At 39.0% G+C, this 18,174-nt stretch overlaps 8 protein-coding genes and 1 non-coding gene across 9 annotated transcripts; 3 read left to right on the top strand and 6 right to left on the bottom strand.

The window, feature by feature from the left end:
• Positions 1–66: 66 nt before the first annotated feature.
• On the bottom strand, positions 67–819 carry UBC6 (E2 ubiquitin-conjugating protein UBC6; the record flags this gene model as incomplete). Its single annotated transcript, XM_018364696.1, has 1 exon — positions 67–819. The coding sequence occupies one exon, from the start codon at positions 817–819 to the stop codon at positions 67–69; it is 753 nt and encodes a 250-aa protein (XP_018222768.1).
• Positions 820–1,340: 521 nt separating this feature from the next.
• Positions 1,341–2,297, top strand: PRS2 (ribose phosphate diphosphokinase subunit PRS2; the record flags this gene model as incomplete). The annotated part of the gene is made up of 1 exon (XM_018364695.1): positions 1,341–2,297. One exon carries the CDS (start codon positions 1,341–1,343, stop codon positions 2,295–2,297), a length of 957 nt encoding a protein of 318 aa, XP_018222767.1.
• A 315-nt stretch (positions 2,298–2,612) lies between these two features.
• Positions 2,613–4,883, bottom strand: UBP9 (putative ubiquitin-specific protease UBP9; the record flags this gene model as incomplete). Its single annotated transcript, XM_018364694.1, has 1 exon — positions 2,613–4,883. One exon carries the CDS (start codon positions 4,881–4,883, stop codon positions 2,613–2,615), a length of 2,271 nt encoding a protein of 756 aa, XP_018222766.1.
• Positions 4,884–5,329: 446 nt separating this feature from the next.
• On the bottom strand, positions 5,330–5,401 carry DI49_1503. Its single transcript has one exon. It is a non-coding gene; the product is annotated as a tRNA-Glu (tRNA).
• A 2,082-nt stretch (positions 5,402–7,483) lies between these two features.
• SHC1 (Shc1p) lies at positions 7,484–9,082 on the bottom strand (the record flags this gene model as incomplete). Its single annotated transcript, XM_018364693.1, has 1 exon — positions 7,484–9,082. The coding sequence occupies one exon, from the start codon at positions 9,080–9,082 to the stop codon at positions 7,484–7,486; it is 1,599 nt and encodes a 532-aa protein (XP_018222765.1).
• A 515-nt stretch (positions 9,083–9,597) lies between these two features.
• On the bottom strand, positions 9,598–10,791 carry RAD51 (recombinase RAD51; the record flags this gene model as incomplete). Its single annotated transcript, XM_018364692.1, has 1 exon — positions 9,598–10,791. The coding sequence occupies one exon, from the start codon at positions 10,789–10,791 to the stop codon at positions 9,598–9,600; it is 1,194 nt and encodes a 397-aa protein (XP_018222764.1).
• Positions 10,792–11,368: 577 nt separating this feature from the next.
• Positions 11,369–11,986, top strand: PUP3 (proteasome core particle subunit beta 3; the record flags this gene model as incomplete). The annotated part of the gene is made up of 1 exon (XM_018364691.1): positions 11,369–11,986. One exon carries the CDS (start codon positions 11,369–11,371, stop codon positions 11,984–11,986), a length of 618 nt encoding a protein of 205 aa, XP_018222763.1.
• A 1,106-nt stretch (positions 11,987–13,092) lies between these two features.
• On the top strand, positions 13,093–17,388 carry TSC11 (TORC2 complex subunit TSC11; the record flags this gene model as incomplete). The annotated part of the gene is made up of 1 exon (XM_018364690.1): positions 13,093–17,388. The coding sequence occupies one exon, from the start codon at positions 13,093–13,095 to the stop codon at positions 17,386–17,388; it is 4,296 nt and encodes a 1,431-aa protein (XP_018222762.1).
• An 81-nt stretch (positions 17,389–17,469) lies between these two features.
• IES5 (Ies5p) lies at positions 17,470–17,844 on the bottom strand (the record flags this gene model as incomplete). Its single annotated transcript, XM_018364689.1, has 1 exon — positions 17,470–17,844. The coding sequence occupies one exon, from the start codon at positions 17,842–17,844 to the stop codon at positions 17,470–17,472; it is 375 nt and encodes a 124-aa protein (XP_018222761.1).
• Positions 17,845–18,174: the final 330 nt, after the last annotated feature.

The raw sequence follows: 18,174 nt of genomic DNA, 5'->3' as shown, positions 1-18,174 counted from the left end.
ATATAATACTACTTATTTTTGTTTTGTGGTGTTAGATTTATCTAATTTTTTGCTCATCTCATGTTTTCATTTCATAAAAGCACCAACCAAAAATAAAAAAACAGCAATACCAATATAAACCATGGAAGAACTGCCGTTAGGCTCTTTGTCATTTTTCTTTGAATTATTGTCTTGTTGTCTTAATGCTTGTTCTGCACGTATTCTATCTTCAGGATCTAGTATTTCCTCTAAAGAAATCACTTTCTCCTTAGCAGCTTTTGTAAAAGCATCTTCTGTCTCTTCCTTCGTTTCAGCACCGTCCCCTTCTATTAATCTTCTCTTTTCTAATATTTGTACGTTTTCCTCTACAATTTCAGGAAAAATCAGCTTGAATCTCACATTTTGAAAAGTATTATAACTCACGGAGTTCTTTGCCAAGAGCTTCTTTTGATGATCCGACGTAGTAATGGATCCAGTTGTAGCTTCATCGCTAGTCATGAAACTCAACAACCCGTTCAAAATGGTCGATACGGACCAACCGGGATTCCAGGTATCAGGGTGGTAATCACTCATGGAAAGACATAATCGTGTATTGGGTTTGAAACGTCCGTTTGGTGTAATCATTCTGATGGCGGGTGGCTTGTATGGGTAATCCGATGGGAAAGTCAAGGTACCATGATATTGGCCAGCTTTATAGGGAGTATCCGCCGGACCTGTGATGATGTAGTGCCATTCCAAAATATTGTCTTCATTGGGACGGGCAAGAATATAAGGTGGAGGATTCTCCACCATCAACTTATATTCTTTAGTTAGTCTTTTATGGGCTTGCTTCGTAGCCATTTCACAGTGTGTGTACTATACTGTTCTCTTTTTACCTGGAAATATATTATAAATACGCCTAATGCCTCTTCTGAGGAATGCAACAATTATATTTTCTGCCAAAATTTCCAAAACCTAATCAGAAAGATCTTCTGTTCTTTATAATCATTTTCGGCTTTTTCTGAACACAAATAACCAAATTTTCCTTGTTTTATTGGGGAGGCTATACAAGTTGTAGAGTGCAATGATACTGTGAAAGTGTCGGCATGCGCTTACAATGGAACTGAACAGTCGAGAGGATGATATTCTGATATAGCACAGTTGCTATTGAAGAGAGAGCATTGTGTGTGTGTATTCATATCTCTACGCAAAACCGCGCAGCAAAATGATTCAGGCACGTGATCATTTTTCAGCAGGAAAAAAATTTTGGAACAATAGCTAATATAGGGAAATAATGAATGTTATAATGAAGTATCTGTCGAGGAACAGCACTGGTGTGCAGTCGATTCAAAAAAATTTCATCACCATAGGGGCCATTGAATATGCCTACGAATAGTATCAAATTACTTGCAGGTAATTCGCACCCTGGGTTAGCTGAACTTATCTCCCAAAGATTAGGCTTACCATTATCTAAAGTCGGAGTTTATCAATATTCAAATAAAGAAACATCAGTAACTATAGGAGAGAGCATTCGTGATGAAGATGTGTACATTATTCAGACGGGATATGGAGAGCATGAAATAAACGATTTTCTAATGGAACTACTTATCCTTATTCACGCCTGTAAGACCGCCTCTGTAAGACGAATTACAGCCGTCATACCAAATTTCCCTTACGCCAGACAAGATAAAAAAGATAAGTCCCGTGCACCCATTACTGCAAAGCTGATTGCTAATCTCTTAGAAACTGCCGGTTGCGATCATCTTATCACTATGGACCTCCATGCTTCTCAAATTCAAGGGTTTTTTCACATTCCGGTTGATAATCTATACGGAGAGCCAAGTGTATTGAATTACATAAGGACCAAGACGGATTTCAAGAATGCGATACTGGTTTCGCCAGATGCTGGTGGTGCTAAAAGAGTTGCCTCTATTGCGGATAAACTAGACATGAATTTTGCACTGATTCATAAAGAAAGACAGAAGGCCAATGAAATTTCACGAATGGTGCTTGTCGGTGATGTTGCCGGAAAATCGTGTTTACTAATCGATGACATGGCTGACACATGTGGAACACTAGTAAAAGCCTGTGATACTTTGATGGATCATGGTGCCAAAGAGGTAATCGCTATTGTTACACACGGTATATTTTCTGGTTCAGCAAGAGATAAATTAAAAAATAGTAGGTTGTCAAGAATTGTTTGTACCAACACAGTGCCTGTTGATTTGAATTTGGACATACTCGACCAAGTTGATATCAGTCCGACGATCGCAGAAGCCATTAGAAGATTGCATAATGGTGAATCGGTCTCTTATTTATTTACATATGCACCTGGTTAGGAAGAGGTATATGTACATATATATAGTCATATAACCAAATTTTTTGAGAAAAAATAAGTATTAGCACGCCGTTCCTTCGCCTAGTGCTTGAGGTTTCTTATATTTCTGAAATTTAGTTTCCGTCTCTTTTGCTTTTATTGGACTGTAGATGAATGTCTTGCTTCTGTGATAAATATGGTGGTTAATGAGATATGCGGAAAATCGAAATATCAATGGACGGGGGGGAAATGTGAAAATTAATGGAAAAAAGTGTATTGTTGAACCTTTTGAGAAAGAAATGACTCCAAGTTTATATAGTTTATTGAGCCGTTTAACTTATTTGATAAAACTCAGTATTCTGGATCTTCTCTTTTGTTTATTGCGTTTTCTATCAACAGTTCTTACAGGTGCCTTAACTTCTGGTATATCTTTTAGAATTTTTTTACGTTCCACATTGGCCATCGCTTTCAATGCGCGATTTCTTAACCAGTCATCACACTTCATCAATTGTTCAATATTGTTCTCAATTTGGTTTCGGTTTTGATCTGAAGTCACAGTGTCTCCCATTTGGTTGTTGGCGTAATTTGCATCAATTTCTTTATAAAACAGAACGTAAGCTGTTGTTTGATCACCCGAATGGCCTGTAAACTGCAATACCGTTTCTTCGCTAACAGACTCTACGGTTTCGTCGTCATATAACAGCCACCCAAATTTTTCATTCTTGCAAATGCATACATAATGGCCATGCTGGGGACCACTTCCCATATGTATTACGACGCCACTCAATTCGTATCTTTTGGATACTGACGTATCAAATGTAGAAGAAACGTCTAGGTACAATGGATAGCGTATCTTATTGAACAGTTTGATATTTGATTTCTGTTCTTCTGAGTACTTGAATCTTTTTAAGTGTAGCGACAGAATATAAGGCACCTGCTTCAAACCAACTATGCGTTCTGCCTCTTGTAAACCGTAGCATTTGTTGCAGTAAAATTTGTTAACGCCATTCAACATTTCGCGTTGATGATAGCTTTTCAAAACTTTTTGAATATCAGTCTCATCATCGCCCTGTACCTCTATAGGGAAATCTAAGAACGGTTCATCTCTTGAGGTGATATTGTCGCAAGTTAAGCACTTAATTCTGTTTGTCAGCGTACCCTTGAACAGATCGGTTATGAAATTATCGCTGGTGTCATTCATGTTCTCTTGAGGCATACTATTTACACTGGAGGTATGGCATTCAATGTATTCACTGGAGTCATTTAGTAAAAAGTTTAAAAATTCATGAGCATCTTGTTGCATCATAGTGTTGAACAAAATATTTTCTTTTTTTAGGATCTTAACAAATTCAGTAGGTGAAACGATCCCTGTCAGTGCCAAATTTTCAGTTATAGACTCAAATATATCCTTTAGACCATTGTAAAGCGTTGCCTTCTCAGAAGGATAGAGCAAGTGATCGATATTGAGAACAGGGCCCCTAATTAATGCTGCCTTTTTTCTTTGCTCGCTTGTCGGAAAAGTGGTTTCTTTGTTAAGGTTGGGCACGTTCACGGTATGACAGATACCCTCCGAGTTGAAGTGGTTATCGTCATCCATTGGTTCGTTACTACCGGCAGACACTTTCGATTGAGGTTGTGAATTGACTTGGTGGTCTGCATGTGCAGTTATCAAGGAGGAGCCACCCTGAATTGGAAGAGATCTTCCAACAATTATTCTCCTGCACCCTTCGTGAAGCTTTTCCGTTAGCTGGTCTGATGCCATAACCACTGTATGCACAGGCCGAGGCCGTTCAACCTCACTGCTATCATCTTTCTTTGCGGAGTCTTTGCTACTCGATTTGCTTTTTCCAAAGCCCATAAAGGAATTCCTTTTTCTTTCATTGTTGTTCTGTTTTTCTTGAGTAGATGAAGAAGAGTTATCCAGATCACTGTGCTGATTATGATGGTGGTTGTGGTTGTGTACGTCTTCATTATCACAGATTTGGCTCCCTGAATTCGAATTTCCTCCGTTGGCAGACGTCTCAAAACTTTCATTAGTAAATACTCTCACCTTTGAGCCAGTTAAGTCGCTTTTTCGAATTCTGTTTGTTACAGGTATTCTTTCAGGATATCGCAGGACATTGCACCTGAACTCGGGTATATTGTAAAGACATTGCAAAACGGAATTACAATAGCAGGTATTCCCAAAATTTTCGTAGCCAAACACCTTGTTTGAACCGTCCCCATAAGGCATTAGATCTGTCATGCTAGTGAAAAGAATTTGGGACTCTGCTTCTAATGCACCATCCTCATATGTGCTAGGAAAATAACTCTCTACTTCATTTAAATTGTTCGTCATATCATGGTGGTGGTGATGATGGTGATGATGTTTTTCATCAATGATGTTATCCGCTTGACTGCTGGATCTGTTCTTCTTTTCATGGCTTGCTGGGTTAGAAGGTGCACTTGAGGAGCTACTCTTAGTGCTCGTTGGTTTCCCTATAGTCGGATCTCGAAAAGCTCCAGCCTTCTTCATATTAATTGCTTTTCGGCTGATTTCATCATTACTATGTGTACCCTTTTCTGGATCAGACTTCTTCTTGGTCACAGATAGCCATCTTTTTATCATTTTTCATATGGAATGCCCTGGTTTTGTTTGCTGTTGTTCTTTTTGTTTGTTGATAATTCGAGTACTTTTTAAGGATCGAGCTAAGGTTTACGACACATTTAAAACTTCTTCAAGGTAAAGGTCAAAGCTTAATAAAAAGGGAAGCCCAAAATTCAGCTTCGATCTCCTCGACTGCAAGGGAAGCAACTATTGTGGGGGGTTTCCTCTCGTTTAGTGAGAAACAGAACTCCTGTGTTTAAACAATAATGGAAATCCCGCATTGACTGGTAACGCGATTTCCGGGGTAAAAACCATTCATAAACTATAAAGCCGTACGCGATTTGAGTGTATTTTCTTCTACTCACGATCAACAGAGATACAATGATAAGGTTTCTTATTACACAAGTGTTTGCCCTTGGTCACTCACAGTCACATTTTGTAGCTTATTTGTGAATTGAAAAAAAATACTCCGATACGGGGAGTCGAACCCCGGTCTCCACGGTGAAAGCGTGATGTGATAGCCGTTACACTATATCGGATTATAATGTTGTATAATTTTGACCATTTTCTTCTTTGATGCCGTTTCTTCAAATACATTTTGTATTGCTCCCACTCTTAATCCTCATCCTGAAATAGATATGCCGTTGATGTTTAGTTAGTTTTGTAAGTTGTAATAATTAAGAATAAGCAGTTCTTTCTTATTATTATATAAGAGAGGTATATATAACACACACTGATTGGTTATATAAAACCTAATGGTTCAGACATAATTCAAAATATGGACAATAAGTTATCATGTATAAATTGTTCTCTTATACCTTAATTTCTGATCAATTAATAAGTCTTTAATCTTATCTTCATTAATTACCAGGTTTGGTTATTTTTATCATGATGAACAATGCTTATAAATAGTAATAGTGTTGATATTATTATTATTGTTTCAGATATTTTATCATACACGAATTAATGTGTATCTAGAGACACCTATTCCAACATATATAATAAAAAGTGTATTAGTAAAAATTAATCAGTTCTTTATTATTTTTTTTTTTTATTTTATTAAAAATAAAATATAAGCCGAAGAGCCCACAGACTTTCTGATGTATATCTGGTTTTGCCAGATGTGATATTCCAGCGATTTGTAAAATGTAGCGAGGTTCATGTGCAAACTTTAGAAATGAAGGGGTTCATTTTATTATTTTGGATGGATATAAGTGTAACCGCTGGTTGTTAGGTTTTCGCGAACTCAAAGTGTCTCATTTCAATCTTAGCAATCACTAAGCAGTGTTTGTGATGACTTTGACCGTGATTGTGAATAATAATGCTTGCGTCTACTCTCGTTTTTACGGAAACCTGAAATAACACCACAACATACACTAGACGGTTGCTAAAACATGAACGCTGACTTTTGCATGTTTGATGATTATTGTGTTAGAGTAGGTGATGTCGGATTTACATTTGATTTGTATATTATATATAATGAATCATAATGAATATTCAAATCTGGTAATTGTTGAAGATGGAATCATAGATTTATTAATTGATAAGGTGTCAATGAAATAATAAATAAGGAGACTAGTCTTATCTAATACCTCATAGTTCAATTCTAAACTATGTTTCCACCATTAAGTTTCATATAGGTATCCGTTGGAACAAGATTCTACTATCGTCCATCAATTACTATTATATACGGTGTTGAAAGATGACATGAATTACAAGACCGGTAAAACAAGATTCACACTGTCATCGAGATTAGTGGAAGCTGGAAACGCAAGGATTGATATTGTAACAGGATCAATGAATGACAACATATAAAAAGAGGAACAGAACCATTTATAATATTATACAAATTACTGATTCCTTTTTGTGGATTCGTAAATCCATGAGGAGAAACTCTAGATAATCTATATACATAATATTGTAACATTAAGAAACAATGGAATCTCAAAAGTCATCATGCAATTTAAAAAGTCAATTGTATCTATGTTCAATACTCCTTTCTTATTATGTTCAAGAAAGAACTGTTAATTCTAAGTTATTACTCCTTACTAAAGTACTGATTATCAATGAAATAATTATTTTTTATTGGTTCTAGTTAAGGAGAATTTCAGCTCAAAAAATTGTTTTTTTTACTCCAACTTTTACAGATTTTCTAACAAAAGGTAAATATAAAACACATTTAGATATTGTTTCTTGCTCTAATGTTACTAAACTGACTAACAACAAAAAAAGGTGTCCAATTTTTCACTTTTCTTTTCTTAAGGCATATCCAGCCACCATTTTTTGAAAAAGTAAGTATAAAAGTGACAGTATTGTTATACCTGGCGGAGGAGAAAAAAGCCGCTGTGAGAATTCTTCAGAGCTAATATCATCATGGTTAGAGTCAAAAATAGCTTACTTTTAGGATTTCGACCTGGTAGTCAAAACTCTGTTGACAAATAAGAAACAGTTTTTTAGATAAGTCTTATACATTAGAAATATAATAAAAAATTCGATATAATTACACAAGACATAATAAATTAATCCATTTATAATTGAATAGACTTTTAGGGTAAAATGAACCTCCAGAGCTTTTGAAAAAAAACAACAACAAGAAGAAAAAAAAATCTGTACTTTATCTATTAAATCAATTTCCTGGACACGAGAACATTGTCGGAAGCTTTGGGTAATTTATGTGATAGTCGATGATTTCTACGAGAAGAAATACCTCTATTTCCACAAGCTTCTGCCAATATTCTTGCAGATTCAGTGTGCCCCAGAATTGCTGCCTTCTTATAAAGTACCATTGCATAATCTGGATCTGAAATAATAAGGTCTTTGAATCCTGTCATATAGATATTAGCCAATTCATAAGGGGCACCGCAAATTAAACTATTGGCCATGGATGTAGCCCTTCGTAACCATCTATAACCATCCAGTTTTGTTAAAATATCTTCGGGAAGACCCATCAAACCGTGAAAAGAATATACACCCAATTTATACATTGCAGCAGGGTGATTTTTAGTTGCTGCAAAGGTTAAAAAGTTAACTGCCTTTGATGCATTTCTTGTCACACCTAATCCGCACTCATAACAGATAGCTGTTCTGAATATACTTTCAATGTGTAACCTTTTGGCTGCCGCTAAGAACAGGAGAAATGCCCTTCTATTCTTTACCTTTCCAAAAACTCCAGAAGAGTAAGCGTCGCCTAACAGGTACTGCGCATCCGGATATCCGACAGCACTTAATTTCTTCAGAATTATTTTTGCGTCCATCAGTAACGATTCTTTCAAGCTGTCAACAGTAAAGGAACCACTCTTGCCCTCTTGTTCTTCAGCCAATTCTTGCTCTTCAACCAATTCTTGTAAGTTTTCCAAATTCAAACCAACCTTCAAAATATATTGCGCAAATTGGAAATTGGAATATGTGTCATCAGTCCTTTTGACAGATTCTCCATACATTTCAATGGTTTTCCATCTTGTTAGCAAGCTTTTTGCATTTCTCTTACCAAGGTGGAATTTGGCCATCTTATGTGATTCAGATGCTACCAGCTCGTTTGTGAAAAAAAGATTATTGTCAACGTTAAAATCTAAAGACACATTTTTGGGAAGGGATATGGAACCCGAGCTTCTATTAACGTCATTTGAAGAGCCCGATCCACTTGGGTTGTTCAAAAAGTCCAAATCGTTTGAATGTCCGAAAGACAGAGCAACAGACTCATTTTGAGAGGGAGGTGGCTCTACCAAAGCTTCGTAAACCGAAGTCCCGTTTGGAGGAGTGGTCTTTGAAATTTCAGACGATATTTCGCTTTCAAAAGATACTCGTGATTTCCCCTCTGGCGAGGAAGGGATAACCTCAGCAAACCCATTGTCTTCAGAAAGAAAACCTTTGGTGGGGAAAGTATTGAATTTCTCGGCAAATGAAGGATTACTATCCACTGAATCTTCACCAACGGCAGAGGATATCAATTCGCTATCCCTGTCATCTGTTGGAAACCCTGGTAAACAAACGATTGGATCGGTACTTGCGGAGCGTAAATTTTCCTCTCCACCAGCTGAGTACATGCTACTTGAACCTGAAATATGAGAGGAAACAGACCAATATTGGCGCGCGTCCAATTCATTCAATGCCAAGGAAGAAGCGGTGGAGAACATGTTCAGTTCCGACTGTCTGTCCATATATTTACGAGCTGTGACTTCAGGGTATGTGCCTGGGGTATTTGGATAAACACCTGTGAACATTATAGTCTCTTAAAGAAACGGAAATTCTCAACACTATCAAATGTACTTCGTTTGCTGTTGACAAAAGTCCTTTCCTATTTGGTTACTGAAATTATAAGTTATCATATAATATAAAAAGATTGAAATCAATCGAATTAATTGCGTTGAGAAGAATAATTTTTATGGGTTGGACGTATAACTGGATGGCGACGTCGATCATTTTTTTTTTGACACCCCTAAAAGGAAGCCTCGCGGACCCTGTAAAATAGGCATAGTCATCGAAAGACAATAGCGTAAAAAAGAAAAATACATATATTATATGGGGTGACAGTAAGAAAAGTTATTTAGAAGAACTGAAAAAAAAGAAGACAAGATAGTGGGCGGAACCCCGAAGTATATATGACAAAATATATATGCAAAAATCTAAGATGATGGACAGAAATGAAGAGAAAAGAGTACAGAACGGAACCTAGGACAATGAAAAGAATTGAAAGTAAGCCTGTGAGTGGACATAAATAGGAACAAGAGGGGAACAACTACTCGTCTTCTTCTCTGGGGTCACCAACACCGTCTTCGTAGATGGCAAAGACACACTCAGCTTCGGGTAAACAAGGCGAGTCCACGACTTTACATATTCTTTGAGGGCCTTTACCCTTCTTGAAGCCTAGTCGCGTAGTGGATGAATGGGCCATGATGTTACCACCGATCGGCTTTTTCGGGTCTGGGTTGAAAGACATGCCACCATCAACTTGGGCGACAACTTGGTTGGTGATGACGACAGCAACACCGAATTGGTCAGCTAGTCTTTGCAAGGCACGCATGAATTTAGCCAGATGCATTTGTCTTGCACTCAACTCACCACGGCCTGAAAAGTCTGTTCTGTAAAGGGCCATGACGGAGTCCACCACAATCAAGGAGAACCGGGACTCGCTCATCATTTGAGCTGCAGCGTCCAGGAGCCTCAACTGATGGTCAGCGTTGTACGCTCTTGCATAGGCGACGTTGTTTAGGGCATCGTCCGGATCCAACCCGAACCTTTGAGCAATGGACACCAACCTCACGGGTCTGAAAGTGCCTTCTGTGTCGATATACAAACACTTGCCCTCACCGCCACCAATGTCCAATGGAATTTGGCAGGTGACTGCTAAAGTGTGACATAGTTGTGACTTACCTGTTCTGAATTCACCAAACAGCTCAGTGATAGAACCCGTTTCTACACCACCGCCCAAGAGGGTGTCCAGATTCTTAGAACCGGACGTCAAGCAAATCAACTCCGATCTTCTCAGGTGGAAATCCGCTGCTGTGACAAACCCCATGGGCACCAGCCTAGCGGCTTCGTTCAGCAACTTGTCAGCTTTTGCCTCGGATATACCTTTGATCTCCAGCAAAGCCTTTCTGGGAGCATATGCCACCGCTTCAGCGGTATGTAGCCCGCTCTCTCTTAGTTTTTTCACATCTGCTGCGGTGATCCCATTCACCTGTAACTTTTCTATAGGCACAAACGAACCCAAGGCAGACTCATCGTCCTCTTCCTCCTCCACTTCGCCCTGCACTTGCTCTTGCTCTTGCGAGCCGCCTCCATCGGCGGAGGCATCGGTGGCAGCGATGCCATCGCTGCCGTTTCCATTACCTATGGACTGAGAAGGGTCTGCTGGTACAGTAGACATCAACGAAGCGTTGCCGTACTGCAGCTGCGACTCTGATATGTGTTGTTCTTGAACTTGCGACATGCGATAATAACGAACTAGGGTCTTTAGTGAACTGCTGTCTGTGCTCTCTGTCGCGCCACCCAACAAATACCACACGAGACTACCAAAGATGAAGAAGAGAGAAAGAAAATTTTTTTCTCCAGTCCCCACTATTCCCCTTTATGGTCCCACCACGCGTACTGTAAACAAAGCAAGGCAGAAAATAATACAAATAACGCGTAAGCTAGGGTAACAGAGAGCGAAAACGCATGTATGAGCCTGCAGGTGGTATGCCGGTACTGATTCAGCTGATCCACTGTCTTGAAAGTGGCCGTATCCTTCAGAACGGTAGGTCGAAGGTCGCTAAAGGACGTTTCAAGTGGCAATTACGGCGACGATGAGGTGTAGTCGCTATTAACGTTGTGCGAGCACGTGACCGGATGGCTTGCCGGTGGCAAAAAAGTGCAAATGGCAGGGGCGAGAAAAAGTTAGAGTTCCTGGCATAAAGAAGAAGCTCGTTGCAGTTTGACGCTGCTGAAGAAGTTTGACAGAAGGTTTAAACCAAAGTGCGTGCTTGCAAGTTAGTGGTAAGAACAGAATAGCAAACAGAGAACATAGAATGTCCGATCCAAGCTCTATAAACGGTGGTATTGTCGTCGCAATGGCGGGTAAAGACTGTGTGGCCATTGCCTGCGATTTGCGTCTCGGGAGCCAGTCGCTGGGTGTGTCGAATAAGTTTGAGAAGATCTTCCATTACGGCCATGTGTTTTTGGGAATTACCGGCCTAGCTTCCGACGTAACCACGCTGAACGAAACATTCCGTTACAAGACCAACCTATATAAGCTGAAGGAGGAAAGGGCTATAGAGCCGGAAACGTTCACGCAATTGGTGTCTAGTTCGCTTTACGAAAAGAGATTTGGCCCTTACTTTGTGGGCCCCGTGGTAGCCGGTATTAATTCCAAGTCCGGAAAACCCTTCATTGCCGGGTTCGACCTAATCGGCTGTATCGACGAGGCCAAGGACTTCATCGTCAGCGGTACTGCGTCCGACCAACTGTTTGGTATGTGTGAGTCCTTGTACGAGCCAAATCTGGAGTCTGAAGATCTGTTCGAAACCATAAGTCAGGCCCTACTAAATGCTGCCGACCGTGACGCCTTGTCGGGCTGGGGTGCCGTAGTATACATCATTAAGAAAGACCAGGTGGTGAAGAAGTACTTGAGGATGAGACAGGATTGATCAATCTTGTTCGCCAAAGACCAAAAAACAACAACAAGGAAACATTCCTTAAACAGAAGGAGACAAGAAACCTATATATCTTTCTCATCTTTAACCTAAATAAACAAAATAACCAAAATGAATATATAAATACTCAAATGCATAAAGTCAAGTAATAATTGAAGCCGCCGTTGTGCTCTTTATGCGGCACTCGTTGGAAACAAGCGCGACTGTCTTGAAAAACCGACGCTTCTGTAGTAACTTGAATATGGAAATAACCTCTTCGATAAACCACTACACTTCGTCGCTGCCATGATGACAAATACGCCAATGAGCAGCACTATGACTGATGCGAAGAAGCAGTACAAGAGAAGGAGGATGCTCCAAATGGTCAAGTTTTATGGTGCAGCCAGTTTCACCCTCATCACTATGAGGCTAATCTCCAAGGCCATAAGAGTACGAAAATGTATGTAGCTAGTCCTTTTTTGTAGTTAGGGGCAATACTCAATTTTACTAACACCGTTTTGAAAGCAGACGTCCCCACTATGTTCCAACTGAACTACAAGCCGCCACCGTTCTCTCAAAGGAGCGAGGCAATGTCTGCATTGACGTTTGCGTCCGCTGCTTCCATAGGTACGTTCAGTACGTTGGTATTTGGATTTTGTTGGGCATTTGATGTTTCAACCGCTAGAGAATTCGTCTTCAAGGCAAGAGAATTCATGGGTCTCCCTCAAACGTCAGACACTGATACAAGTATGGACGAAGAAACGGCAAGTATAACGAAGCAATTACAAGACCTTTTATCAAGCGACAAAGACGAGTAAGGCCACTCGTTGTTTGTCCTGTCTTTGCCACATTGTAAATAATACAACTACACACCACGACCGGCTGATCACGTGTTAATATATTTGTATACATTCTTTGTTGTTTAACTATGCTTATATAGTAGTTTTTTTCTTTACGCTCATGAAATTTGATTGATCCATCGGCGAAAATAAATATGAAATATCGATCACTTCCTATTGTTCTTCGGATATAACAACAATGTTTTCTCAAAACGGAATTACACACACCAGGGAGGACACTTCTCGTTGGACCATCTCGCCGAGTCTTTTTATGGTTTCACAATGAGCATACCTCGCAGTACAAAGCAGAGTAGCCCTCTCTCAAGTCGACACCGTTCAGTGACTAACGTAACTCCATTATTAACACCGAGACATAGCCATGATAACTCAAGTACCCAAATATCAAGTATGAAGAACACTACGTCAAGTAGTCCGTCTACAATCATGAACGAAAGTTCTAAGAGAAACAAGCAAAACCTGGTCCTTTCAACCTCATTCATATCTACCAAAAAACTGGAAAATAGTGCACCTTCACCGACCAGTCCCCTACAAGCAAGACGAACGAGAAGCACAATGACCAAAGCGCTCCTTAGTCTCAAATCAGAAATAAACAACCAGTATCAAGAGCTGGCCCGACTGCGCAGGAAGAAAGATGATTTGGAGCATCTTCGGGATTCCACAATATCTGATATCTATTCTGGATCTTACTCCACAGATCATTTACAAAAGCACTCAATGAGGATACGGGCTAATACACAACTTAGGGAAATTGACAACTCAATAAAAAGAACCGAGCGACATCTTTTTGACCTCAAACAACAATTCGACAAGAAAAGACAAAGATCCCTTACAACATCCAGCTCGATAAGGGCTGACATAGGGAGCATCAGAAATGATGATCTTCAAAATATCGACAGCGAAGAATCAGACGGCCACAATAGTTTGGCAGACCAAATCACTCTTGATGATGAGTATCTAACCACTCCTACTTCTGCAACTGAGCTCAATAGTCAGCAAAATTTAAATCGCCATGGTACGATAAATTCCCAAAATAATGAGAATCTTTCCACTCTTTCTGTTTCAAATAATGACGATCCAAATAGGGGGAATTTAAAAGATAATAAAATGGAAAGCGATCACGGAGGCATTGACAACGAAAATCAAATCTTTAAATCCACAACGACTGAGGCAGCTACATGGCTCGTAAGCGACTATATGCAAAGTTTTCAAGAAAAAAATGTAAATCCTGATTTTATTGCTCAAAAGGCAAACGGCCTAGTGGTTTTATTAAAAGAGCATTCCGAAATAAGAAAAGATTTAGTGCTAACTTCGTTTATGTCATCAATCCAAAACCTGCTTCTTAATGAAAACAAACTTATAGCAGCATCCGCTTACAGGGTATGCAGATATTTAATTAATGGTTCAAGTTTTATTGATGAACTGTTGGAATTGAGGTTAGATGCATTCATTATCATTTCCTTAGCAAAAGATAACTCTTTTCAAATTGAAAGAGAACAGGCATTGAAACTGATACGAAGGTTCATCGAATATAACACTGGTATAACACAGGGAATTACGCAAGCCATTATCAGTTGTGTTGAAAAACCTGAAGACTCTTTGAGGCATATGGCTTTGGAAACGCTATTAGAGCTTTGTTTTGTCGCACCAGAAATGGTTAAGGAATGCCGTGGTATGAGAGTGATCGAGGGATTTCTACAAGATTACAATTCTTTCTCACTAGCGTGTGTGATACTGGACACTGTTTTACAATTGATGGCTACTCACAAAACAAGACAACATTTTTTGAAAGATTTTAATGTATCTGTATTAACCACAGTTTTCTCCGATACAAACACAAAATCAACCGTTAATGTCGAAAAAATGCAAAACGCCTCTACACTTATTTCGATCACATTAAATAGTTATAATGGATTCATGCTTTTTTCTAACGACAATTTCAAACCACTTAAACAATTGGTATCTTTTTTTCAAATTCCAATATGCGCCCTGTACCTCATTGACATTTTTCTAGATGTTTTGAAAATCAAACCATTGCCATACAAATCAAAAAGCAGGCACTCTCATGCTTTCAAACCGATTCCTTCCCAATACTACAAAGAATGTATGTCTGTGAACCAAAGACTAGCACTAATTGTGTTAATTCTTGACAATTCAGGATTCGTCTCCCATCTTCTTGAACTCTTGAATGATGAGGATAGAGATGACAACCTGGTGGCAAAAGGCAGATACCTACTTACCGAGTACTTTAATCTCAGAATGAACCTAGTCGATAATAAGTACACCTCGGTGTCAAGACCAATTTCCAAGGAAAACTTCACTTACGTTGACGAAACATTCCAATTCAGGAAGATCGCCTATCGAATGAATAGAAATAGAAATACAATTGGAATGTCGGAGATTGATTACGTCCAAAACATAAAGGCATTCTCTAAAACGGTCAAAGAGAACACTCTTCTTCGCGAAGTAGATGATTTTCGATTTAGAAGAATGGTTTATGACTCTAAAGTTTTGCAAACAAAAGACTTCACACGATGGAATTGGAACATAATAAACGAACTACTCGAAGGACCGCTATTGAATAAGAAACAGTTGGAAGAATTAGTGAAATCAACCAAGTTCATTAGAAGATTATTGGTGTTTTATAGACCACTTAGGTTAAGATTTTCTAATGTTAATAGAGGCGCAAAATTGTCTCAAAAGTATGTTCAAGTTGGATGTCAATTTTTTAAAACTTTAACGGCAACGCCAGAAGGTATAAAAATTCTTATGGATGATACCAAAATCATACCGCAATTGGCATCTCTAATGTTTAGAGCCATGGAGGGAAACATATCAGGAAATATCTTCGACAAAAACACGTTAAAGGAGAAAATGATATATGGATATTTCAAATTTATCGGAATTCTGACGCAATCAACGAATGGGATTCATGTTTTAACAAGGTGGAATTTTTTTACTGTGATTTACAAAATGTTCCAATTTGAATCGAAACTGGGGCTCGAATTTTTATTATTAACTATACCTGAGTTAGATTTAAAGTATTCATCACATTGCCGTGCCATTATGGGCAAAGCCCTTGTTGTTGCAAATGAAAAAGTTAGAATCAAGGCCACAAAGCATATTGGTGATAAACTAAAGGAATTATTATCTATCAAAGAATGTGATCTCAAGTTAAGAGCAAATAAAACTAGATTACAGCAATATAAAATGGAAATGTTAACAAGACAATTATACGATTTAAGCCCGAGTGTAGTTGCTGTAGCTGACCAAGCTCTATATGAATGTATTGTTGCAGGCAATGGTTCCGAAGAGTTAGGTACCTCATTTAGGATGTTTTTGAACCAAATGGTGTTTATCAGGTCACCAATACTTTTCGAATTATTGAGTCGGCCATACGGGTTTCAGTTGTTGAATGAAATAAATTTCGTGAAGGAAGAAAGAGATTCATGGCTGTCCAAAAAAAACGTAGAATATGTCCATATTGTGGAAGAATTCTTGAAAAAAAATCAATCAATTAATGCGAAATCCCTTACCTTTCAACAAAAGGGTAGGTTACCGCTACATTTCTATGAAAGCTTGACAAGGACAGAAGATGGAATTTTGCTATTAAGTCAAACAGGTGACTTAGTTTCTTTCATGAATGTTATAAAGAGATATGTTAACGGAGGTAGTATGGCAACGATGGAAGATGCTAAAGAAATTATGGATTTGAAAGCTGCGTTGTGGTGCGTTGGGTTCATTGGATCCACAGAATTAGGGATAGGCTTACTAGATAACTATTCGTTAGTAGAAGATATTATCGAGGTGGCATATAAAGCTAGCGTAACCACCGTTAGGTTCACCGCATTTTACGTCCTTGGGTTAATTAGCATGACGCGCGAAGGGTGCGAAATCCTGGACGAAATGGGGTGGAACTGTTGTATCAGCGTACAAGATGAACCTATCGGGATTGCACTGCCAAACCGGCTTGATAGGTTCCTATCATATAACGAAAATAAATGGTCAACGTTTGGTGAGTATACAGACGAAATGATTGTTTTCGATAGAAACAATGGTGATCTGGCTGAAAAGAGCTCACCTATAGAGTTTGATTTGGATAAATTATTGAGCGAGAAAAATACTGCAGAGAATCCATTGAATGAAAGAATCACCGGCGGTAAATATAACAAGGATATCACAAGCCAAAGCATTACTGTTTCGGATGAAAACAATAGTCTTTTCGCGAACGAGAGCCTTCCTTCGCCCTACGTAGGACAGTATCGCAATGACGAGGACTCCATTGAGCGTAAAGTGCTGCATATAGTGAGTCAATTGGGCAACCACATCCTTTCGAACCGCGCAGTAAAGGAAATCACAGAAATAAACGATAAGTATGGTCCGAGGCTCTTTGAAAATGAGAGGATGTTTTTCAAAGTGTTCAATATGATGTCTAAGTATCGGTTCAAGCCGCATGTCAGAAAGTTCCTTTGCGGGTTATTCATCAACAATAGAGCGCTTGAAAATGTCATCAAGCATGATAACAAGAGAGACAAAAGACCAACAAACTTAACACATTAGCATAGAAAAAAAAAACAACCCCAATATATACATGTATATAAACTTAAGTCTTTTATTTCATCACGTTACACTACACATAATTCATGGCATGTGGGTATCATTATATAACAATGGGGTTTCCTTGTATAAAGTATAAGCGTCCATCAACTCTTCGGGAACGTCAGTATCTTCGTTATTCTCCAGTTTGGCCGTCAGTAGCGATATTTGTTCATTGTACCATTTCAATTCGGGCACCTTCTTAACCGTCGTTTCTGATATCAAACGTGGGATTTCTGTACTGCCAACCCCGCCTTCGGTATCTATGCTATTCAGCACCGTTATCACACTCGACACTTTTCTCAACAAAGTGGTATATTCTCTTTTCAGTGTAGCGTCCTGTTTGATCAACTCATCGTTCCTCGACGATATCTTTCGTATGTCCTTATCGATATGACTCTCTGCGTCTTTGCTTGGCATCTTTCCCCTTTTTAATGTTTCTACTTGACCTTAACCTGTCACAGCCATGCAATACCTTAGATCATCCATTTTCACCTCAATAGGCAGCAAATTAATTTTTCACAAACCAGGGCCCGCACGTCGGGTAAATATCAATCGGGTAAATATCAATCGCGCCACATCACGTGCCCCTTACCCCATAAAGCCACAGTATTCACACTTCACGTGATTTCAAGGCGGAGTCTATTCTTAGAGCCGAGTCAGTCGAAAAAAAGTGGGCCGGTAAAGGGAAAAAGCCAAAAAGGGAACTAGACTTGGACTCGTTTAGCGCGAACGTGCAAAGGTCCAATT

The sequence above is a fragment of the Saccharomyces eubayanus genome, chromosome V (genome assembly GCF_001298625.1).
Source record: "Saccharomyces eubayanus strain FM1318 chromosome V, whole genome shotgun sequence".
NCBI lineage: Eukaryota > Fungi > Ascomycota > Saccharomycetes > Saccharomycetales > Saccharomycetaceae > Saccharomyces > Saccharomyces eubayanus.
Note: the sequence above shows the minus strand (reverse complement) of the source record. Positions and strands in the feature narration are given on the sequence as shown.